Source organism: Periplaneta americana, chromosome 1, assembly GCF_040183065.1.
Source record: "Periplaneta americana isolate PAMFEO1 chromosome 1, P.americana_PAMFEO1_priV1, whole genome shotgun sequence".
Classification (NCBI taxonomy): Eukaryota; Metazoa; Arthropoda; class Insecta; order Blattodea; family Blattidae; genus Periplaneta; species Periplaneta americana.
In genome coordinates, this window is record NC_091117.1 from 202,915,519 (window position 1) to 202,942,598 (window position 27,080).

Here is a 27,080-nt window from a genome sequence, read left to right on the forward strand (position 1 = left end):
TTGCTGAGTGTACCAAGGGCCATGTTCTGTTGGTAATGCAACCAAACGTTTCGTCCACTTCTCCTGTGCACATCATCAGTGGCATGGTACACGGGAGCGGAGAGATTTGCTGAGTGTACCAAGGGCCATGGTCTGTTGGTAATGCAACCAAATGTTTTGTCCACTTCTCCTATACACATGATCGGTGGTGTGGTACACGGGAGCGGAGAGATTTGCTGAGTGTACCAAGGGCCATGGTCTGTTGGTAATGAAACCAAACGTTTTGTCCACTTCTCCTGTGCACATCATCGGTGGTGTGGTACACAGGAGCGTAGAGATTTGCTGAGTGTACCAAGGGCCATGGTCTGTTGGTAATGCAACCAAACGTTTCGTCCACTACTCCTGTGCACATGATCGGTGGTGTGGTACATGGGAGCGGAGAGATTTGCTGAGTGTACCAAGGGCCATGGTCTGTTGGTAATGCAACCAAACATTTCGTCCACTTCTCCTGTGCACATCATTGGTGGTGTGGTACACGGGAGCGGAAAGATTTGCTGTGTGTACCAAGGGCCATGGTCTGTTGGTAATGCAACCAAACGTTTCGTCCACTACTCCGGTGCACATGATCGGTGGTGTGGTACACGGGAGCAGAGAGATTTGCTGAGTGTACCAAGGGCCATGGTATGTTGGTAATACAACCAAATTTTTCATCCACTACTCCTGTGCACATCATCAGTGGTGTGGTACACGGGAGCAGAGAGATTTGCTGAGTGTACCAAGGGCCATGGTCTGTTGGTAATGCAACCAAACATTTCGTCCACTACTCCGGTGCACATCATCGGTGGTGTGGTACACGGGAGTGGAGAGATTTGGTGAGTGTACCAAGGACCATGGTCTGTTGGTAATGCAACCAAACGTTTCGTCCACTACTCCGGTGCACATGATCGGTGGTGTGGTACACGGGAGCAGAGAGATTTGCTGAGTCTACCAAGGGCCATGGTCTGTTGGTAATGCAACCAAACGTTTCGTCCACTACTCCGGTGCACATCATCGGTGGTGTGGTACACGGGAGTTGAGGGATTTGCTGAGTGTACCAAGTGCCATGGTCTGTTGGTAATGCAACCAAACGTTTCGTCCACTACTCCGGTGCACATGATCGGTGGTGTGGTACACGGGAGCGGAGAGATTTGCTGAGTGTACCAAGGGCCATGGTCTGTTGGTAATGCAACCAAACGTTTCGTCCACTACTCCAGTGCACATCATCGGTGGTGTGGTACATGGGAGCAGAGAGATTTGCTGAGTGTACCAAGGGCCATGGTCTGTTGGTAATGCAACCAAACGTTTCGTCCACTACTCCGGTGCACATCATCGGTGGTGTGGTACACGGGAGCGGAGAGATTTGCTGAGTGTACCAAGGGCCTTCGTCTGTTGGTAATGCAACCAAACGTTTCGTCCACTACTCCGGTGCACATCATCGGTGGTGTGGTACACGGGAGCAGAGAGATTTGCTGAGTGTACCAAGGGCCATGGTCTGTTGGTAATGCAATCAAACGTTTCGTCCACTATTCCGGTGCACATCATCGGTGGTGTGGTACACGGGAATGGAGAGATTTGCTGAGTGTACCAAGGGCCATGGTCTGTTGGTAATGCAACCAAACGTTTTGTCCACTTCTCCTGTGCACATCATCAGTGGTGTGGTACACGGGAGCGGAGAGATTTGCTGATTGTACCAAGGGCTATGGTCTGTTGGTAATGCAACCAAATGTTTTGTCCACTTCTCCTGTGCACATGATCGGTGGTGTGGTACACGGGAGCGGAGAGATTTGCTGAGTGTACCAAGGGCCATGGTCTGTTGGTAATGCAACCAAACGTTTTGTCCACTTCTCCTGTGCACATCATCGATGGTGTGGTACACAGGAGTGGAGAGATTTGCTGAGTGTACCAAAGGCCATGGTCTGTTGGTAATGCAACCAAACGTTTCGTCCACTACTCCGGTGCACATGATCGGTGGTGTGGTACACAGGAGCGGAGAGATTTGCTGAGTGTACCAAGGGCCATGGTCTGTTGGTAATGCAACCAAATGATTTGTCCACTACTCCGGTGCACATCATCGGTTGTGTGGAACACGGGAATGGAGAGATTTGCTGAGTGTACCAAGGGCCATGGTCTGTTGGTAATGCAACCAAACGTTTCGTCCACTACTCCTGTGCACGTCATCGGTGGTGTGGTACACGGGAGCGGAGAGATTTGCTGAGTGTACCAAGGGCCATGGTCTGTTGGTAATGCAACCAAACGTTTCGTCCACTACTCCGGTGCACATGATCGGTGGTGTGGTACACGGGAGCGGAGAGATTTGCTGAGTGTACCAAGGGCCATGGTCTGTTGGTAATGCAACCAAATTTTTCGTCCACTACTCCTGTGCACATCATCGGTGGTGTGGTACACGGGAGCAGAGAGATTTGCGGAGTGTACCAAGGGCCATGGTATGTTGGTAATGCAACCAAACGTTTCGTCCACTACTCCTGTGCACGTCATCGGTGGTGTGGTACACGGGAGCGGAGAGATTTGCTGAGTGTACCAAGGGCCATGGTCTGTTGGTAATGCAACCAAACGTTTCGTCCACTACTCCGGTGCACATGATCGGTGGTGTGGTACACGGGAGCGGAGAGATTTGCTGAGTGTACCAAGGGCCATGGTCTGTTGGTAATGCAACCAAATTTTTCGTCCACTACTCCTGTGCACATCATCGGTGGTGTGGTACACGGGAGCAGAGAGATTTGCTGAGTGTACCAAGGGCCATGGTATGTTGGTAATGCAACCAAACGTTTCGTCCACTACTCCGGTGCACATGATTGGTGGTGTGGTACATGGGAGCGGAGAGATTTGCTGAGTGTACCAAGGGCCATGGTCTGTTGGTAATGCAACCAAACGCTTCGTCCACTACTCTGGTGGACATCATCGATGGTGTGGTACACGGAAGCAGAGAGATTTGCCAAATGTACCAAGGACAACTTGGTACACTTAGCAGATCTCTCCTCTCCAGGTACCATGCCACCGATGATGTGTACCGGAGTAGTGAATGAAATATTTGGTTGCATTACCAACAAACCACAGCCCTCTAGCCTGGAGAATACCAATCCTAATGACACCAGCCATGCAAGCCTACATTCTAACATAGATACTGTTTATCTCATGTTTCCTTGTATCTAATACACCTCCATTTAATTGCAGTAGAGTTGCTCACACAATGTTATATACAGCTAACATTCATCAATAAATTAGCATAGGTTTACAACCTTCATCACAGAGAAACTGTCTCACTCCTCATTGGTATTTTTTAACAGATTTTTCACCGTAAGCGTCATTTTAAGTTCTCTGAGATCTTGTCTCAGTCATGTTGCAGAACCAACAAAAATTTATATGGTACATACAAGCGATGTATGACATCTACCATCACGTGTTTATATTTAGTACTTATTACACTCCGAAATATTTTAATATGAAGTACGTCAGAAACTGAATTGATCCTCTGTGTACACAATATGCAAAAGTTGTACGTCTCAAGTTGGATTGATCTGTTGTGTATCTATTACAGTGGAACCTCGTTGCATTGTTCCCACTATCGTCGTTTCCGGCCTTTTTCTGTCCCTGAAATAGTGTCATATAAATAACGCTATTTTTTCCCTAACTCCGTTATTTCTTGAACTGTCAATTTATCGCATCGATTGTTGAGAAATTACGGTCCCAACACAACATTATTTTCCCACACGAATAGCTCTTTTTTACTTCGAAAGGATAAAACTCCTCGCTTTCCATTATTATTTTTGGACTAAGAAGATACAGAAGAAGATTACGAACCTGAGACTTTGCCATACTTTGTGGATGCGAAATAATGTTACACCGCCGTGATATGTTACGTGATTTGTCGTCTTACTGCAGCACGCGAACTCTCTGTATGCGTTTGGTAATACGAAGAGTAGTTACCATGAAAACGGACATTGCGTTCTATAAAGAAATACATTTTTTTAGTACCTTATTTATGATTAGGCCAATTTTTCCACATAAGAATGATGTGGAGGTAAATAAAAATTTAATCATTTTGAAATGTATTATGCAGTCTTACCTAACGAGATTTGTCATCTTAATACTACGGCTTGTGTAGAATCGGCTGTGCTAGAGAACATGCCAATCTCTACAGGGCAAGTATTTATGTTCTTTTTTTCCCTTTTCTGAGAAGAGCCTGAAGGTTTGCACCATAGCCTTAGGCTTATTGTGCCGACCTCCTTATTATGACATGAATGTTGAAGTCCTTAGGACTGCATTCCTGTAAGTACGTGATTCACTGCTTTGTGCCATCTTATCGATTCAGCTATAGCATCCAGGTCTGATGGAGTCTCTCTGTTGTCCGCAGTCTCCCCAGATATTGGCATCTGTTCGCAAGTCACGTACTACGTCCTGCTGCATCCTATATTGACCTGAAGATCGTAGCCATCTGTCTAAGGGAGCTATGTGTCAACTAAATCCCTGTTCTGTTGTCCACTGTAGAAGCCCGTTCAGCTCCCTAGGATCATATGCAGCTTCCTCAGACATGACACCTGTAGGTGAATCACGCACTACATCTGCTTGATCTCTTGGTCAATCTCCAACTATTGTAGATGATTAATGAAGGCGAAATAAGGCCGACGCCCAATGCCGAAAATTACCCAGCAATTCTGCTTCAAATGATTGAGGGAGAAAATCTCGGAAAAATCCAACCTGGTAACTCGTCCCAATTTGAATCCAGGCTCCAGAGGTCTGCATCGGACGTTTTCGCTCGAGTGCCAAGTAGTTCATAGCATAATCCGAAAGGTAGCGCACATGCATGATGGGTAAAATTGTCGCAAGCGATAAATCCTTGAACGGTATAAGCCGAGCGTTAGACATTCGTTCTTGTTCACTGATGAACTGTGTAGTAACGTCATAGATGTTTATCATTTCAAAACTTTGCAGTGTTTAACTAACCTCTCCATAGTACAACTACAAAACTTGCTTTAAAATGTAATGTAAATATTGTAGGCAAATGTTTTTTTTTCCCCCACACAGGAGTGATTTTGTTTTTCCCACATCTGATAGATGTTATTGGATGTAAATGTAATTATTATAAACGGAGAACACAATTACGATAATGCAAGAAATGTATCAAGTTTTCTAGTAGTAATAATAATAATAATAATAATAATAATAATAATAATAATCTCTAATAATTAGTGTATCAATCTTTGCGTCTGTAACAGTTGTGCAGCATGATTATTCGTTTTATTATATTTTCTGGGATGTTATCTCTGTACTAATATTGTTATTAATCTACTGCTATATCAATAATATTTTGTAAAATGTTTCTACATTGTCGCAGTATATAGGCGGAACACTATGTATGGACCTGTCATATTATATATGTGGTAAATCAAATATTGAATAATTATTAATTAGGAATAATAGCTGTATATCGAAGTTTTTCATACTATTTTATTTATAACTTCATGTTACTGTTTTGATACATTCCATTAGACGTTTGTCATAAACGCAGAAAATAAAGCCTTATTTTTACCGTGTGAGCAAAACATATGCGTATCTTATCTGTCGCCTTCCATACAAGATAAGACATGTCAGTGAGATGACCTTGTACTATGCTTCTATTTATTACGAGCAATCTTATCTCACTCGAGCATGCAACACTCGACCAAGTTCAAGCTAGCGATTTAACTCCAATGCAGCACTCTGCCAGGCTCACTCATGTCACGGTCAGGCTTGCTAACCATTACTCCACAGCGGTGGACGTGTTCATTGAATATGTTCAGTATATGTTTATATACTTGGACATGTGTAAAAGGACTAACTTTGTAGAATTACTAAATAGCAAGACAAATCTCGGTATTGCTTTCGTGCGATAAAGTATAGGCCTAAGTTGTGACGCAATGCAATAGCATGGATAAATATATAATAGGATGCGAAACTTACTGAGTTTCTCGTAACACATACTAGAGGCGCTGTTGTAGAAATTGATCTTGCTGCCATCTGTTTGTGGGAGGGGCATTATTACATCTAGCAGCGCACCAAGTAGCGAAAAGAGTAATTACTCCATGCATTTAGCAGCGCACCTGGTGACGAAAATGTTAAACTGTGCAGAAAGTATTCCCTCCCACCTTCATCGATATTCAAAACTAACCCAATTTAAAATAAAACATATACAGTTTTATTCCTCACAGCATATTCTACTGAAAATTCTTACCGGAGCCAACAGGAAGATAAAAGAGACGATGTGTTTTACACTACCCTATTAAAATATAACCAGACAGAGACAAAAAATAAAGCAAAAGGTTAGATAATTGGGATTGTATTCTTTGGGTATTTATTGTACAGCACAATGGAAAAGTCTGCAAGAACTACTTAGATAGTTCAATTTATTATATTACTATTACTTTACAATACATTCAACAACATTATTTTTACAACGTCCATAAACATCACTGTTTAACATACACTGCTTATACATACACGTATCACTTTATCTTCACTTATTAGCAAGTTTCAGTCCTCCGTCTCCGCTCCTCAACTCTCCCGTACAGCAATATCTCGAACGGATTAATAGAGAACTCTGGGTAATGTACCCAACACGTAGTTCTAATGTTCACTACCTACGACATTGGGCGCTGATCACCTTATTTCAGACCCCCAAATCCAGGTGGTGCTGACCGCAGTTTCGCATCCTATTATATATTTATCCATGGCAATAGTATGGGGTAATGGAAGTCTGCCTACTTGTAAACGTTAGTACTAATTTTAGTACTAATTTTTTGAGAATGGATTTGTGGCAATCTATCTCTGTATTCTGAACATATCATGATTCCCGACCCTTCTTTTTACCTTAGGGGATCATTATCTGGAATTTACTTCAGAATAAAGGCGTAAAATGTGCACAAAATAAAAGTCAATGACAGACTTTTTAGCAAGAAATTGTGTACATAGTCTTCTATTAAAGGTGCATTCATTATAATCAATAATTATTTAGTTGTTTATTTTGTGCCATATAAGCATATAATAGACGTCTTTGTCACAAGTTTGCTACTTCGATAGAATTGTGAACAATCGATAATAATAATAAACTGTGACGCTACAGCCCGTGAAGAACCTAGACCAACCAGCCAGCTGCTGGACTCACGCCCACATGCCGAAGCAGAGATGGACGATCATCCAACCAGAATGGAGGTATCATGTGGTTAGCACGATGATCTCCCCAGCCATTATAGCTGGCATTTGCAACCGAATTTCGTTACCTATCATAGCTCCCCAAGTGCATCACGATGCTGGGTGGGCACCGGTCCCATACACTGGCCGAAATTTCATGAGAAAATTTCTTCCCCCATGAGGACTCGAACCAGCGTGCATTCCGTAACGCGAGTCTGAAGCAGGATGCCTTAGACCACGACGCCACGGCACGGGACTTGTGAACAATCGATACCATTTGATAATATATTGCAATAAATATAATATATACATATCAAAATGAAGCTAAGGTGGCTTACAGCATAACTTAAAATGCTAACAAGAATGAAAAATGACGATGTATGTCCAGTATTATTTTACATTATTTAAGATAATTGTTAAGATTAAATGGATCGATTATGTGGTTATTTCTCCCTTAAATTTTGTAGAAGACAGTGGGATGCGTCCATAATGATGTAGTCTTATACACGTAAAATACGATAATTTTTAATGGTTTCCCAATACAGTTTTTTCTCCACTTTCGTTTAAAAGACGATGGTTCGAGGTTTCACTGTACAGTATGTAGTAGCTGTGTGTTTCTTATGTGTTTGTATGAATAATGACATTTTTTTTAACAGATTTCTCTCTCTTGTATTTGAACTTAACTCTTCGATTTCAAGATCTTGTGCTAAATACTCGTAATTCAACAAATTGTAAAAAGGCAACACCACCATATTATTTTACGAAATTTTGAAGCTGCAGGTAATTTCTTCACATTCTCTTATTCACTTCCTTAATAAAAATTTATTATAATGGAGCCTAATTCTTGAAAGCCATGTAACTATTTGTAGTGAACTTAATATTAATTGGTTAGGTCATAGCTGGTGCAAGGTGAAAATCACTAGGAGCAAGGTCTAGACTATAGGGTGGGTGATCAGAAAGTTCCCATCGAATTTGTTCCAGCATATCTCTGGTTGCAGCAGCAGTGTAAGGGTGGGCATTGTTGTGAAGAAGCACAATACCGCGGGAAAGCATTCCACGCGTACGATTTTGGATTGCTCACCAAGGTCGATGCACCATAAAAATGCTTAACCAGGGATTAGGGACAATTTTAACTGATGGTTACACTAACAGACGTTGATGCACATCGGCATTAAAGTGAGCGTCTTAAGTGTCTCATATCGAATGTTCCCCAAAAAAGTAGTAGTCTGTTTCCTCTGTTTGGTTATTTTACAACTATACTGTTAACCTATCATCGTAGTATTTGGTGTTATGAGTCTGAGAATTTGAAGAGATTAACAGGTATTCGTCTTAGATTTGTGGAAAAGCCCAGAAATAAGTCAATCATGTAATCAACTCGAGCGGAATTCGAACCTATCCTGAGCGTACCTCAGAGCATGAAACCTGTTTGCTACCACTGGACCGTGCTAGTGGGCTGTTCTGTTTTATGAAAATGTGACCAATTACGGCTACTTCGAGTATGCATTGGAGATGAGAAACTGAAGTTACAGCTAGCCTACTATACATACTCTACAGTTTTCTAATGTAAACTGATGTTGTGCCTGTTAAGCATATCAACAAATTTACCAAGATAACACAAATGGATTGGACACTATGTCGTAACTCTCTGTCTTTCTGACATGATTTATATACATACTACACTTGCTTATGGATAGGAGGGATTTCTTATTTAGATACTAGCTGTACCCGTGCGCTCCGCTGTACCCATTAGAAATAAATATAAAGTAATTATATAATTAAAATAGGACATTTGATCCAGGGAACATTCGTGTTTGATAGAAGGATAAATCGTTTATTATGTTACTTAATTTAAATTTAATTAAAAAATTAAAATGCGATCATTTTGATCCAGAGACCTCTCATTTGGTCATAAAAATTAGTTTAGGAAATACAGGAAACGAATATACAGAATAGCCTATCAAGTTTTCGGTGCATAAGAATCTATTTTAATCTTACCTGTCCTCGATTCACTCAGAAGTTACTGTAATAACATTATAGCATTATGTCCATCTAGAGAAACTACACTTTCCAATGGTGAATTAATAATTAATTATACAAATCGGTTAATTTAGCTTCAGATATTACTTCATAGAAACGCAGAAACGTTATCTGTAGGCTATCTTTCATAGCTTTCGATTGTTGCTGTCCAAAGCTCCTTATAGACGAAGTCATTTGTTTTTTAATTCATTATACGGCCTTAGATGGCAGTTATTTTAATTTTAAAACTCATTTATCTCATTAAATATCAGTCCTATTAAAATTTTTCAAAGAATAAAACTTATCGGAAATGATTTTTAAAGAAATATTTGTTATGTAACATTTTTCATAAAAATCAATAATAAGCGAGATATTTCGATATATTTAATTCAGGCCCCCTTATAACCCCCCTTTTAAATAATGTATTTTGAATGCCATATAGCCTAAAATCTAAGTTACAACGAACTTAATTTATATTCCAATTTTCATCGAAATCCGTTCAGCCATTATCGCGTGAAAAGGTAACAGACAGACAGACAGACAAAAATTTCAAAAAAGCGATTTTCGGTTTCAGAGTGGTTAATTATATATGTTAGGACCAATTATTTTTGGAAAATCGAAAATTACCAGAAAAATTTCGGCTATAGATTTATTATTAGTATAGATGTGATCTCAAGGTTTTAAAATAATCACAAGTTTAAATATTCACTATTACTAAGTTTTTGTTAAGTACTAAAATTGGACTATTAAATATAAAATATCGAAATAGAACAGTTAAATATAGAGTATTAAAATTGAACAGTTATTTATGAAGCATCAAAATTGCGGTTAATTATGAAGTATCAAAATGGAGTAGTTAAATGTAAAATACAAAAATTATATATTACAGAGATACACCTACAGTTTACTGTAGGGCGAACCCTGGTGCCACTCAGAGGTGATGCCATTTTCTGCCTTTCTTCTGGACGTCGCGAAGTTATAACTGCTGTTGCATGACCATTGCTAATGACTAGAGCTAGGATTTGTATGTAGTAAAAGCTAATATTTTTAGACGGTATAGTTTATAAACATGTAAGCCATGCCCCCCCCCCCCCCGCTCCTTATACTTGCCATTCTTGTCATTCAGTACTTCCATTAGTTAGTGCTAAGGGTCTTTAATCCTCTTAACACCACTTACAAAACAGCGGGGGGGGTTTAAAAGCTGCATTGTCTAGTCCTTGTGACTTTTCTTGTATTTCGAGTCTTGTCAACCAGGCTTAAAACCTTCTTAACCAGCATCAAATCGACTCAACTATACTCGGTGTCATTCTTAACTCATACTACATATAAATCCTAGCTCTACTTATGACTAATGATGCGCTAAACACCACCGACGCACTAATGATCATGTTTGGAGCTTCATGTCCATTTTATAAGTTTATTCGAACCACGCTCTTGTGGCTTAACAGAGCGATGCTGTTTTGCCTGCGAATCTTCTAAGGAAAGAGAATTGCACTGAAGATCACCCATGCTATTGATGTTTAACCTTTGATTGAAATTTGCGTTTCCTGTTATCACTTGGGGCAATATTACGGAACTCTCATAATAATCAAGGTTTGAATCGTCTTTACAAGCTGCATAATCGAATATTATAATACGTTATGAATGAAGTACAATTCCATTACTTTCACATACCATGAAAATATGGTCATAACCAAAGTTATGATACTTGTCGTAATCCTTGGGCACAACACTCACACTTTCGTACCTACATGTACCACCTTCATTTAAATCTGCTATCCTTGCTCCCTGATATTTTTAACTAGAATAATTGTCAACGTTTTCTTATAGTTACAACAACAATGACATCAGGATTCTGTGAAAAAAAACGTTTTCTACAGATGCGTTATCAAGAATCATAAACGAGTTAGTTGTATTTTTAAAGCCAATCGAAATGCAACAGCGTGCTTAATTTTATGTTTTACTTGCGTAAAATGTTGCAAGTAACAAGCGTGTGAATCGAACTGTTTTTAAAATTGAATGAAAACTGAACACTGAGTTAGAGGCATGAACTTGAGAGCATCATTTTTCCGACAACTGCACAAGCAAGTCTGTACGTCAGGACTCTTCTCTCCAACTTCTCATCATGCTTTGCTTAGTTCCCTTTTGTCTTTTATGTTTAGTCCCACATTGTTGACAAACACTCAACTCTTAACAAGCAAACCTGAAGTTCTGCTAGCTTATACTGAGGTGACCTTGATTGCATATAGATGGGAACCAGCTCTGTGCTCGATATCACAAACACCACGTTCTGGTTCACACTTCAGTAGCTCACTTTGTGTAATAGGTTTGCCCTTTCATAGTTGCCAAATGTTGAAATGTGCATATTCTGTTTCGTGATGAAACGAATAAAAATGTACTTTTAATTTTACGTAATTTTTGCTTTTTCTTCATATGTGAGGTTATATGTATTTTAATATTGTGTTTCTATGTGTGAATGATTTTAGATTTATTTATTCTCAGTGTATAAAATGTAAATGTTAATTTTGTCGTATTTGGATCACATATTCGTTCATTTCTGTACACTTTTTTTTTTAACATTTCTTATCATGGGTCTTATATTTTGGGATCATTAATTTTGATTAAAGTACTTCGAATAGAAGTAAATACAGCAAAAGTTATACAACACTCAAAGACTTTCTTGTTATTGGCAGTGAAAATTGTAGTCTGCTACTTTCTGAATTATTATACTTATTTTCCATATCTGTCAGGCTTTAATGTTGGCACATCACTTAAGCATGAGGCTGATATTGGAGATTTTTTTAATTTAATCTCGTTTTCAATTTTATTGCTTTAATTTTTTTATGGATGAGTTTCCTTAAAATAAAATGAAGATATATATTATTGCTTTCCTTAATGCAGTGTTCCACAGTAAGCAGAAACTGTTTCAATATTACACTATTCTGATCCTTTGTTTATATTCGAAGATATCTTTCTGCATCATGGAAGTAAAGAACATGGTATTGGAACCTTCAACTACTCAGCTACAGTTTTTCTGTTGAGAGACATAGGCTATTTTCAGCTTGCTTTGTCATGAAAATGGATGTAGTATTATCTTCGCATAATACTGGGTGTTCAGTTCAAAGTGTGTCATGGCTCGCTGTATGCCGTCATGTGGCTAGTCAATGAGCCTAGAGAATTCAATCTTCCTACACTTCCGCAGAGGTGTATTACTTATGTGCCAGAGAAGTTGCCTAGCAAGTACGGCGTTCATTCAGAAGAGTACTTACCGATACAGTGAGTTTTTTATTACTGTCGGGATATGGGGAGGGGGTTAAGACGATTACTTACATATTTGTTGACATTAATTTGGACGGTCAACATGGACACGGAGCATTTGATTTGTGTTGTGGAATGTTGCCGTACGCAACCGATGATAACAAATACCCTGCGCACGACTTGCCCGCGCAAAACACAGTTCCAAAGAGGTTATGGTAGCACACAGACCGTACAGACCGCCATCTGTTGCTACGACGTTCAAGTTATACCATACAAGTTCTCAAGTTCAGATTGAACGCCTTGATTAATAGGCAACTTCTCTGACACAAAAGCTGAAACTTGCTTCAAATCACTAACTCATCAACAGTGACGTCATGACACACTTTGAAATGAACATCCAGTATTGACGACTTCGTGGCAATGATTAGTGAAAAATTTTGCTATTTCAAATAAGCAATGTTGAGATAGTATCACAACCAAGGAACTATTATAAGGAAAGAAGCAATAACTCTTATCTTCTGTTATTTTAAACATATGGCATAAATTACTTCAGGGTTAATTGGAAATGTAGAATAACATAGTAAGTACCTATGTAAGAAAAAAAATAGATTGCACAGATCTCTAACTCAAAACAATTCTATTATTATACTCAGGCTTAAAACAGTGAACTGACATAATTGGAACATAGATACAAGACTATAGACTGCAACTTTCACTGCCAGTAATTTGGCAAGCTTTGAAAGTTGTTTAATTTGGTTTTTCTATATTTTCTTTTACATTTTTAATTTCCACCTAAAATAATAACGTCAAAATTGATTATCCCAAAAGTGCATCCTCTTGTTAGGAAGCCTAAGCTTAAGTTCTTAGCAGATATGCTTTTCTAAATACATGCGCTAATAAATTTTGACATCCTCTTGCGTATGTTTTTGTGTGTTGCGTACACGATATAAAAGTTACTTTATTTCATTTCATGAAGTCTAACCTATATAAAATTTTAGAATGTTGTCGTGCATTTCATTTTTTCCCCAATATGAAAGCATGAGTTATCTATTTGTGGTACAGTGGGACCCTACCATTGCAACGGGCTTTTTTATATTTGATGCGTTAACGATGATGTCTCACTTCTGAAACAAGATGTAATTTGAAATATAAGATTTTTACTTTATCTTTAATTGGCTTCAATTTACGTTCACCACTATTTATGCGTGCATAGTTTCGTTGGTTCTATAGCCGTGACCTACAGTATTAGCTTGCGAAATGTCAGAGGTGATTTACAATTTGCGGTATAAAGTTTTCTGCAAAACATTTGTATTCAACACATGTTCGTAATATTTTGTTGTGTGTTTATCTTTGTGCTGTTTTTATTTTGATGGAATTTTCAAGTTAAATTTTTATGTGCAGTCTTGAATGTTTAATGCGTAGGAATTGTGCGGTCATTAGATTCAGCTGTACAAAGTAAAAACGTAGGAAAAAAGCTTTATTTCGTGGAAAGCGAAATTTCGAAATCAGATTAATAGAGAACTAAATGCATAATTTGATAAAATTTCGGGAATTGTTACAAATTTATTTAAAGACTATAAACAAACATCTTACAAAATGCTAATAAGTACCAGTACTGCAGTTTATAGCTCCTGTTGTAAGTATGGCTTGAGATACAATATTGAGTTACTGTTATTCATATTAATGCCGTTCAAAATGCTTTTTTGTTCTGTATACATCATAATAGCATTTCATTGTATTTATAAAATAACTCAGATTTACACTTAATCGATTTTATCTTCGTAAATTCAATTCGTGAGCACAGTAAAATTTTACAGTTTTGCAATTGCTATTATGTATGAACTATTGCATGGAGTAATATAGTTTGTACCTTGAAGTTATTAGAACAGTGTCGTGTAGTGCGGTTATGATTTCCACCCGCAGAACACCGAAACATGCCACTGGAAGATGCCGTACCCCTCATCATGCGAAACTTTGAGGCATACATGCGTGGAGAGAAGATGCCAACAACAATACCGACCCCAATCTCTGTGGTATCGAGCAGTGTTCCATTGACTGACAGGCATCCTGAAGCCATCCAGGTTAGGGCTGATCTTACTCACTTGGCAGCAGAAAACGGTGGACATGTATATTATATTTTACAGTCAAAACAGGTAAATAAGATAATTGAAAACTTTGTTCCTGGTTTTTGTCTGCAGCAGCAAGAATGCTTATTCAACAAAACAATCGTAAGTCACAGGTATTTCAATATATTTGCTTTTCTTTTTGTCATAGAAAAGTGAAAGAAATCGATATAATATGTGAAACATCGAATATGACACAATTCAGTGACTGCTGTACTGAAATGTGAACTGCCATCTGTGTATATTTAATATTTATATTGCGTTCTTCCGAAAAATTAAAATATGTTTACTGCCACATTGTTATTCCTAATCTGAAAATGTCTTTTCTGCCCTGCCATTTACATTTGATTTAGTCATGCATCGGGTAATTTCTTTGTCTTTATCTATTAGGAAATTTTAAATGAATTTGTTGTCACAATTAAATATGCAGTAATATATGAAATTGAACTAAATTAAATTTATATCAACTTTCCATAGAAAATATTATTTCGGAATATGTATGATAAGAACTTTCTTGTGTTAAATTTTAACGTACCTTGTTAACATATTTCGACCTATTTTCGGTCATCTTCGGAACTGGTCGTTGTTGGTCTTGGCGCCTCTTGTTTCCTGTGTGGGTGCGTTCGTAGTGTAGAGTCAAAGAGTGTATGTGTTTTGAAATTGAGTTGTGTGTTGAGAATATTGTTGGGGTGTGTTTTCGTGTGTCTGTATATTTCATATTGTTGTAGTGTGTTGAGTTTCTGGCTTTTTGGTTGGATGTGCAGTATTTCCATGTTTGTGTTGATGTCTCTGTAGGTGTGGTTGGCATTTGTGATGTGTTCTGCATATGTGGAGGTGTTTTGTAATTTTGTTATGGCTGTGATGTGTTCTTTGAAACGTGTTTGAAATGATCTGCCTGTCTGTCCGATGTAGAAGTTGTTGCAGGTGTTACATTTGAGTTTGTATACGCCCATGTGGTTGTATTTGTTTGTTGTGTTTGGGTTGCATTTGTTTTTTGTGTGCCAATACAACCACAGAGGCGTATACAAACTCAAATGTAACACCTGCAACAACTTCTACATAGGACAGACAGGCAGATCATTTCAAACACATTACAAAGAACACATCACAGCCATAACAAAATTACAAAACACCTCCACATATGCAGAACACATCACAAATGCCAACCACACCTACAGAGACATCAACACAGACATGGAAATACTGCACATCCAACCAAAAAGCCAGAAACTCAACACACTAGAACAATATGAAATATACAGACACACAAAAACACACCCCAGCGATATTCTCAACACACAACTCAATTTCAAAACACATACACTCTTTGACTCTACACTACGAACGCACCCACACAGGAAACGAGAGGCGCCAAGACCAACAACGACCAGTTCCGAAGATGACCGAAAATAGATCGAAACATGTTAACAAGGTACGTTAAAATTTAACACAAGAAAGTTCTTATCATACATATTCCGAAGTGATACAGTGTTAAAAGTTGTGTAATCAAGATGTATAGAAAATATTAAATAACTTCTGTAAAATTGTACTTCCTTAGTAAGTATACAGCGTGTATTGAAATAATATATGAAGTAACATTGTGGATATTCTCTTCAAATGTGAAAACTTACTTACACACTGAAAATTATTGAAAAGATCCCATCTGGACTAATCTGGTGTCCACTATGAGCTGTATTATTCAGTTTAGTTCTGAAATAATTTGCAACTGACGTGGAACATGTGTCATGCCAAACTAAACTTGTTAAAATGCAGTCATATTACAAGTAAAATTAAAAGAACGTAGGAATTAGATAAATTTTAAACTGAAAGCTATAGTTAGTTATGTACATACTACTAGAACCATTTATGTCACTGAAATGTTTGAATGTTAGACTTTCTTCCATTTATTTTCAAAATTTCATCATTTCTTTCATAAATGGGAGATAAATTATCCAAATTGAAATTTCGAATGTTACTTTCCTTACTTTAAAATATAAATATAAATAACTAAATACACACCCATATACTGCCACTCATAAGTTTCCAGGCAAATCAATTAAGTGAATTTAACTTGATAACCTGTCTTTGACTTACATCACCAATACTTAAGATAAACATGATTGGTTGGTTACGTGCTTGTTAATGCCCAGCTTGTTGGAGCACTTGCATTTGTCATCTTGGATCCAGAGGAAGGTCTGTGCTGTGTAATTCTCTGTATTTTATTAATTGTTCTCTGTCGGAGTGAACAGTTCGGAGAGGTATAAATGTTGTATATTCTGTAGACTTGCAGCCAGGCAGTTGTGCACTGTACATACAGTAAAACCTCTTTTTAATGTTCCCATTTTTTAAGGAATAAAGTCTTGGCAGAGCTACCATAGAAACATTGTAATTGATTCATGCTTTTAAGGATCTCACTTTTAAGGGATACATTTGCATAGATTTGCGAGTACACAACCTGTTTTAACATAATTTCGAACTTTTTCAAACATTTGTGATTGATTTCTGAACAAGATATTGTGACACCAGTGTGGCTCCATAGTACATTGTGATAGTGTTCATCAGTTTCTCACTCAATGTTGAAAGTAAGCTTGTAGAAAAGTTTTTTTGTGTTTGCATATGAAAATTGTAAATTGAATTACAGTACTAAAAAATATGTTATTGTGATTTCGTCAAAATATATTGTGTATTTTGCTGAAGTTTGTTGATGCATATTTGCTAATGATCAGTTTAATGAATATTAAGAAATGTAAGTATAATGCAGTTAAATGACCCAAGGATATTTCAGTCTCTACTCTCAGCCACTCCTTTCTTACATTAAATGAAAATCTTCTTTTTAAGACAAACCCTTATATTCATTCATTCATAGTGTTCTGCCCAATGGCAGGTCTTTCACTGCAAACCCAGCATTCTCCAGTCTTTCCTATTTTCTGCCTTCCTCTTAGTCTCCACATATGAGACATGTCCATAAAGTAACTTTCCCACTCGTCCCACAGCTGGCAAACCATATGTTGTGAGAAGCGACTGCGTGTACGTGATAGAGTAATGTCCTGGCATGGCGCATGCGCTAGCAGAACTTCCCGAGTGCTCTCAGTAGCTTTGTTGCATTGGTTGAAGATGGACGCTCCTACTCCAGCTCCTGCTGCGTGTGAAGTGCAATCAGTGATAAAGTTTTTGAATGCAGAGGGCATAGCGCCGATTGAAATTTGTTGTCAGCTGTGCCAGATCTATGGGCCTAACGTCATGAGCAAGCAGATGGTGCGTTGCTGGTGTAGACAATTTTCAGCAGGACGCCAAAATGTGCATGATGAGCGCAGTGGGAGGCCAACCATCATCACAGACGATCTTGTGAAGCAACGCACCATCTGCTTGCTCATGATGTTAGGCCCATAGACCTGGCACAGCTGACGATAAATTTCAATTGGCGCTATGCCCTGTGCATTCAAAAACTTTATCACTGATCGCACTTCACACGCAGCGGGAGCTGGAATAGGAGCGTCCGTCTTCATCCAATGCAACGAAGCCACTGAGAGCACTCGGGAAGTTCCGCTAGCGCATGCGCCATGCCAGGACATTACTCTATCACGTACACGCAGTCGCTTCTCACAACATATGGTTTGCCAGCTGTGGGACGAGTGGGGAAAGGACGCACCTCGTATCTTAATGTCGTCTGTCATGATACCTTTTTCTGCCTTGAACTCTTCTGCCGTTCATCATTCCTTTCAGTGGATTCTTCAGAAGGCAATTTCTTCTCAACTAGTGACCCAACCAATTCCTTTTCCTTTTCCTTTTCCTTTTCCTGAACAGTTTCAGATCATTCTTTCTTCACCCACTCTTTTCAGCATGGCTTCATTTCTTATTCTGTCTGTCCATTTCACATGCTCCATCCTTCTCCATATCCACATTTCAAATGCTTCTAGTTTCTTCTCTTCACTTCGTCATAATGTCCATGTTTCTGCCAACCCTTATATAAGGAGAAAATAATTACTCCTCCAGACATTCGTTAAAAACAGATTTTACTGTAGTTTGAAAAGTGCAATGGCATTAGTCATTTGTTCTGGGACAAGACACTTTAAGTATAAAATTTCCTCTTTCCCCCCCCCCCCCCATTATGAATTTCCGGGTTCATTTTTTGTTCAATTGGTTTTTCAGGGTGTCTGCCAGTAACAAAAGTAACTAATTTAAGCAGTTGATAACGAAAGTAACTAATTTAAAAGACTCTTAATGATCGTAGGTAACAAAATTATGCGTATTGTTCTGCTTCACTTAACTGTGGCTAAAGTGGAGCTGAAACAGCCGCAGTTCCAAAAACAAATGTTATTGGAAGAAAAAGCTGAGGAGATGAAATGAAAATAAGGGAACTTAAGAAACAAGCCTGTTGACAGATCATAATATGACTGAATGTGATCTGTGTTTTTTGTCGTGCTTATGAGTAATTATTAAGTTGTGATAACTAAAAAGTAACTAATTTTTGTTTCACATTTTCCGTTGACACCATGTTGTATTGATGAGTATTTTTGAGCTGTGGAATGGTAATTTTTGTAGCTAGTCTGTTGGCTAATATGTCAGCCCGTTCATTGTCTTGTAAACGACAGTGTGAGATATTGACTGTAGTACTGTTTTGGGGCAGGGTTGAAGGCTTCCAGTTTGTGTGGAGTTTATGCCTAGGGATATGTATGAGTAGAATCTGCAGGATATTACTGCACCTTCATTGTTGTTCCTTATCAGGCATCCATCTGTGTAAATGTGTACCCACTCTGACTCTGGGTATCTTGTGGATGGTTTCCAGTGCTATTTGCTTTTGAATGTTGTGATCATTTTCCTGTGCCTTGATGTTTTCTCTTAATTCTGTGTTGTAGTGTACCGGTATTTTAACTTTCTTATTAAGATTGGATGATCCAGATAGTTCTTCGAAGTTATCAGCTGTAGGTTATGTATTATTTGTAGGTGTTTAACTCTCTATATCAGGGATGTGTATAACAGAGGGGAGGTAAATGTGATCCACTCCTTCCTCAATATTTCGGCCGTGTTTACATCATTGAACTTGGCATCTCTTCTACTTAGGGCTGTACAAAACTAATGCAGCATGCCATTACATTAAACATTTCAAATCAAGTAAAATATGTAATATAAGTATTCATATAATCATTATGGTTTAGCACTCATAAGTAATCACTTAATAATAATCCGTGGCGCTACAGCCCGTGAAGGGCCTGGACCGACCAGCCAGCTGCTGGCCTCACACCCACATGCCGAAGCAGAGGTGGACGATCACCCAACCAGAATGGAGGTATCGTGTGGTTAGCACAATGATCCCCCCAGCCATTATAGCTGGTATTCGCAACTGGATTTCGCTACCTATTGTAGCTCCCCAAGTGCATCACGATGCTGGGTGGGCACCGGTCCCATACACTGGCCGAAATTTCATGAGAAAATTTCTTCCCCCATGAGGACTCGAACCAGCGCGCATTCCGTAACTTGAGTCCCAGGCGGGATGCCTTAGACCGTGACGCCACGGCGTGGAACTAATAATCACTTACAAGCTCTAAATCACATATGCTACTGTATATTAGGCTAAACACTATTACTACGTAAATGTAAAGCAGTTTCGATATGATCAGCTGTTAGGCCCGTAACACACTTCAGCAAGAAATATGTAATATGTTTGTCGAGCTATGGAAAATGCTTTCCTATAGCACGGAGTAATGCTCAAAATAAGGCATAGCTGACATTGGTCGGCTAGTGATTTTTTGAAAACATAGCTACGTATTTCCCACTCCCACAGATAACCTAACCTAATTGTAGCCTATAAAATTTATATTGCGTGAATTAAATTGAACAGTTAATACAAAGTAAATGTTCAGATTTATGTAACTTTATTTCTATCAGCGCATATCAAACTGCCTTCCGTATGACGTAATCAAATTCGTGTTTTAATTATCTATACAGCAACATATTTCTCTCTGCAGTGTGAAGATGTTAGGCTAAGCTAAGCCATGTCCACTTGTCACATAGTTCATAGCTCTCGCTGTAGTGTGTGACTGGCCTTAGACATCTATGCACAATATTTTTCATCAGGTTCACTTTAGAAAATATAAGTGAATTCAAAGATTGCCAGCATCTTAGCGAAATTACGTAAGTTAGGAGACTTGTTATTAGGTAATAATTCATACAATTCTTTGCTGGTTTTACCTGGCATTTGTAAAAGGTATTTTTCTCTATGACTCGCCTAAGTGTTTGAAATGCGATAAATTGATTGGACTACATTTTTCAACTCGTAGTGATTGTCTGGATTGGCTTTTCCATTAACAAATTATTTTTGTAGATTCTTGAAAACTTTCTCACTATTTCAACCAGCACAACAAATTACTTTAAAATAACACATTGCTTTATCACATGTAACAACTATTTTATTAATATAAGCCATTTTTAACAGTTTTGTTTAAACTCGTTCCTATAATATTACAATGACGTACCAAAGTACATATGGAGTTTCAGTGCAGTAATGTTGCGTTTCCGTATGATGAAGAATTAGTAGAATGGAGAAAAATTCTCTTCGGTGCCGGGATTCGAACCCGGGTTTCCAGCTTTACGTGCGAGAGAGAATTTTTCTCCATTCTACCGATTTTTCATCATATGGCAATGCAAAATTACTGCTCTGAAACTCCATATGTACTTCGGTACATCATAGTAATAAAGTGTAAGTAATCACTTTGTGATTCAAGACGGCGGTATGTTCCATCGGACCTTGGCCACTCAGTCACTCGAAATGGTGCACCTCTGTACTTGTGGTTGGACATTGTGTCTGTCACAGATACTGTGACACGGTACACGAGGGTAGGCTAACAAAGGGGAACACAGTAGGTAGAACTTACAAATGAAAGGGATTAATCCAGCATTGGAGCTTGAATCTGGTGTGGCTTGGTGGATAAATTGCCAGGACATAAAGCTGGAAACCTAGTGCTGGAGAGAATTTTTCTCCATTCTACCGATTCTTCATCTTACCTAAAATTTTGCTAAAATTCTTCATATGTTCAAGGTCAGAGTGCTGTCTGATATTTTGTTTTATATAAATCTCAACTGAACAATCAAGGTATTGAAATTTGCCCTTATTCATAATAACATAATTGTATTGTTCCCATGTTTTTTAAAATTAAAACGAAACCTACAATTCATTCGCCACCTCTGATTAGAATGCTATGGTTCTACACCAGTGGAGTAATGGTTAGCTCGTCTGGCCGTGAAACCAGGTGGCCCGGGTTCGATTCCTGGTCGGGGCAAGTTGCCTGGTTGAGGTTTTTTTTTTTTTTTCGGGGTTTCCCCTCAACCCAATACGATCAAATGCTGGATAACTTTCGTTGCTGGACCCCGGACTCATTTCACCAGCATTATCATCATCTCATTCAGATGCTAAATAACCTAAGATGTTGATAAAGCGTCGTAAAATAACCTACTTAAAAACAATAGAATGCTATGGTACAGAGTTCACTTCTGCTTGCTGTACTTGCATGCAGACAGAATATTTGTGGAGGGAGAAATGAAGGGGTGGTGTATACATTGCTCGTGTGCCCATCCCTGCTCTATATGAACCTTTCTTCTCTTTTAATGTTACATATATTTTCTGTGTTATTCCTTCAATATTGTTGGGAATTCTCTTAAATTTTTCGTACAGGATGAGACTTCTTCTTTCCTTGTCAGTTTGTAAAGGATTATTTGTAAAGGCTTGTAAGGCTTCGATAGGTGTGGATGAAACTGAACATTTTATAATTTTTTATGAAGAACGAATGGCTTCATTGCCAAATGTCCTGCATTAGAAAACAACATAATTCTTAATGCCTGATTTTATACTCACTTTTGTCAAGGTTTGATTTGGAAGCTGTATTAATACAGGGAGATTATTGTACTGCAGGACTCTACTCCACGGCTCGTGCTGCCTTTGTCTGTTATTGCGATGTGGCATTCGCCGGTTACATTTACCACATATTCACGTTAAAAAGAATCTGCGGTTAGATCTGTGCCCGGCAGAAGTTTCAGCACAACCTGTTGTCGCCATCCTGGTTGCAATGAGACGGAAACTCTTGGTCACGTGTTGGGATTCTGTCGAAAAACGGAGCTGCTGCGCAACAATAGACACCATAAGGCCAGGACCGGTATTGCTGATGTCCTCAAGCGTCGTGGATGGGAAGTACACGAGGAGATCCACTGCGTTTCATCCTTAGATTCGAACAGAAGAGAAGATATTGTAGCCATCCACAGGACTCAATCTAAGGGAATAGTTCTTGATCCTACAATCCGGTTTTGAGAGGGATGCCCTGCAGGCACAACACGTTGATGAGGAGAAGAAATCCATTTATGAGTCCTGCATCCCATACCTAAGTGAGAAATATAACATTCCCACTAGTCAGTGGAGTGTTTCTGGTCTTTTGTTTGGTGCACGTGGCACACTTCCTAAATTCACATGGAATATTTTAAAAGCACTCGGTCTCCGATTTTTTGAAATTAAAAAAATTTTATTAAATATTCTTAAGGATTCTATCCAAATATTACATTACCATTTATATTTTCGCCATTGATGATTCTATTGGGTTTGCATTTCTCTGGATGTTTTACTAAACAATTCCTGTATTTAATCTTTTTGTCTTTCTGAATTATTCTGTAGCGCTTTTATTCTGGATCTTAATGGTCACCCTCATTGAGGGCAGATTATTTTGTTAAAAAATAGTTGTTGTACCTTTATTTACATCCTGACCTCGAAATGGCCACCATCCACTGCTATACATGCCTCATGTTGTATGAATATGTTTCTGGAAACCCCTTGCAATTCCTGAAGTGAGATGTTGCAAATTTCTGTAGTGATGCTGTTCTTCAGTTCGTCTATTGTGTGAGGATTATTTTAACACACTTTGTCTTTAAGAGCTCCCCACAGATAGAAACCACACAGATTCAGGGGATCTAGAGGGTCCGCAGATTTCTATTCACTATTTGATATGTCTAGAAATTCAAATATTTAAAATTACTGAAAAACCTGACAGGATAGAAATAAACGGGTTGCATTTTTTAATTCTACAGAAAAAATCTGTTTAGAAACAGTAATTCATTGTTAGATATAGAAATCCATGCAGAGCAGTGTTATGAGAAAGTTTTTGTTCATATTCATTATTCAAGTTCCAACTTGAAAGTATACAAATGAAATTTGGTGAATTTATTTTATTATCGTCGTCTTTGACTTTTGTTATTTCTACAAACTGTTGTTCATTACTTAATAGGCTACCATTACTTCTACTCATATAAGGCGGCCGGGTAGCTCAGTTGGTAGAGCAGCTGGTTACGGACTGGAAGGTCTGGGGTTCGATCCCAGGTGGTGACAGGATTTTTTGTTGTTGCCAAACTTTCAGAACAGCCCCGAGATTCACTCAGCCTCCTATAAAATTGAGTACCGGGTCCTTCCCGGGGGTAAAAGGCGGTCAGAGCGTGGTGCCGACCACACCACCTCATTCTAGTGCCGAGGTCATGGAAAGCATGGGGCTCTACCTCCATGCCCCCCAAGTGCCTTCATGGCATGTTACGGGGATACCTTTACCTTTTACTTCTACTCGTATTGTCGAAATTGTATTAATAATTTTTGCAAATCATGTTATGGTACATTTCTCCTATATGACTACCATTCGCACAATCTCGAGCATCTAGTTGTGAAAAGGTTTGTTTTGTTTTGTAGACACACTGTTCTTGTGATGTAGGCATTTGAAACATGTCAGCTGTTAAATTCATTGTGAAATTCAGTAAATAGACATAGCATTGTATCAAAACAGTCTATTTACAATGTATGGAATTGTACAGTTTATATTGTTTTTCTGTTTAAGACCTAAAAGAAATGTAAAGATTAATCACGTTTGGTTAAACTAAACCAATCGATAGTGTTAAAGATTATAATACTTTTTAAGTATAACATAAAAGAAATAGGCTATATTTTTATGTGACAAGATTCATTTTGGAACAAATTGTTGCTATAACATGGTTTCATAGTATTTGACTACTTTTGTTGCAGTTTTATGGATAATTGGCTCTTGACTAGTATAATGGTTTTATTTCAAAATTCCACAAAATTACTACTTACACAAAATCTACTGTTGGCAATTTTCTGTGAATGTAAGAAACAGTGGCAAATGAAACAGCATAGATTATACAGAGTGACTAAGATAGGAATTCATTTTTTAAACATTGGTAATTTAGTTATTGTAATTATTCACAATATTTAATTGAAATGAAAATACAGTCCATGGAAGTTATTTATGAAAAATCTCATCCAAATATCTACCTTCACAGTGCTGACACTTCTCCAAGCGTGACCTCATACTACCCATTACATGTTGATATATTTGCTGCAGAATTTCTGCCATTTCACTGTATGAACGTGTTTAGTCACGTACGCGAGCAAGAGGTCTGATTACTGCGATAGCGCAGCACTTACTGTGCATACGACTTTCTGCTGGTGCTGGTCTAGCCGTGGCTGACTCACCCTATAGTAAAATCATAACGTGAGATGAAATTACTTTGTGAGCTCTCTTTAATAAATTTATATTGCTGTCACTTAACTTTTTGTGTACCTAAGGACTTATAAAGTTCATATTTCGCATTAATTATTTGTTTGTGCGCATTTTAACATAACCATACTGTAAAGTAAGATACGAAAAATGTTAAACAGGAAAATCAAGCCTAAGAGATCATGCTGCAAGGAGTCCGTACCCAATCTCTAACTAAACAATTTAATCAAAGTATGTAATATTAGGAATACAGGAGTAAACGTTTTTGCTTTAAAATGCTGCGGAATTTTGATGTATTATTTCGAAGAAACTGCAGATATTTGCAATTCCTTTTTTTTTTATTCTCGCACTTCATACTGGAGACGGCCTTGTTTTTTCAACATTTCGAACTGCTTAATTCACCAACCTCAGTAGTGAGATTGTAAAAATCTCTGAAAAGAAAATATGGAGTTTGGAATAATCTGCCACAGTTAATTCACTTCACACATTTTTGTATGAAATAATGATTATACAGAGTGGACTGCTCGAATGTACCTAATTTCAATTGTATGTGACTGGTAAACGGTTGAAGATAGAAACCTACAGTAACATTTATATGAAAGGAAAACTCAACAAGTTTCGATATGCACATCACCATATCTCTACATGAGCTCCAGGAGTCACTGTGATGATATCGAGGCGATAAACGATTTCTTGGCAAGCACATTGGAGCATGTCTTCTGGAATGCTCTCAGTAATCTCTATGACGCGCTCCCGAAGATCCTCAGATCCGCACATTATGCCGGTTTACTTTACCTGACACATGGAACGTGGCTTGGAATAAAATCAGGATCAGCGCCGAGACGGTCTAGCATTGTATTGGCGAATTCCACTCGTTTGGGTTTGTCATCTGGCTCCAGACGTTGCATTAACTGCACTTTGTATGCGTACAGTTTGTGATGTTTGTGGACAATTCGTTGCAATGTTGATTTTGGTACTTGAAGTTTCCGCGGGCTTCGTTCATATGCGGCTTGAACATTTGTAAACATTTCATCGGATGTTCTACGACCGCCACCATGCTTCTTCAACACCGATTCTGTAGCTAAAAATGTATCGTGCCACTTCTTAATGCTTCTAGCAGTTGGAGCATCATGGTTAAACACTCGCCGATACTGCCTTTGAACTCTAACAATTGATTTAAACTCCGCATACCACAACACAGTTTGTGCTTTCATCTGCAGTGTCGCCATTTTGACAATTGATATATTCTACGAAAAGAAACCATGTCTGCGCACCATCTACCGACACGATTCGAAACGAGTTTTCCTTTCATGTAAACGTTAGCGTAAGTTCTATCTTCAACCGTTCACCAGTCACATACAATTGAAATTAAGTACATTCGAGCGGTCCACCCTGTATTAGTTTAGTTTTGCCGTGTAAAATGTGTATAATGAGATAGTAACTATGTTGTTTTGTGTGATATTGTTCATTAGCATTACGTTGATTGATGATTGCTGTTCATTTGAAAACTGATCTTAGCTGAATTGATTTTAATTTTCTTTTTGCATGTCTCGTACATATATGTTTGCAAGTTTGTTCGTGTATCTTTGACATGCAGTGATTCTTCTGTATGGAGCAAGCAGCCTTACTTCGAATTTTTTCAGCTTAGCAATCTGTGACTCTGAACCCAGAATATATATTTTTTTCAGAGGAAAGCACAGTAAAACTTAGCCCACCAATTGTATTGCATTATATGGTGTTAATAAAGATGTGATGCATTTGCATTAATCTTGAGATAATATCACAGAAGTTATAACGTAAAATAAGTATTATATTGCAGGACTACTTCGTCTGTGTTGTATGTGATTGATATGTTGTAAAACATCGATTTTAATACTCATCCCCTCAACCCCCAATGTCGGTTCTTTCATAATTCCTGTATAGTACAATTTTTGGAAACTTT

At 38.3% G+C, this 27,080-nt stretch overlaps 1 protein-coding gene across 7 annotated transcripts in view; it reads left to right on the forward strand.

Annotated features, from left to right (window-relative positions):
• LOC138706524 (nuclear receptor coactivator 5-like) overlaps positions 1–27,080 on the forward strand; it is a 67,716-nt gene that overhangs the window by 24,247 nt on the left and 16,389 nt on the right. For all 7 annotated transcript variants that reach the window (XM_069835955.1, XM_069835917.1, XM_069835907.1 and 4 more), the window contains one exon: positions 14,401–14,558. In XM_069835955.1, coding sequence (XP_069692056.1) covers positions 14,401–14,558 — 158 coding nt within the window. The remainder of the gene's footprint in view (positions 1–14,400; positions 14,559–27,080) is intronic.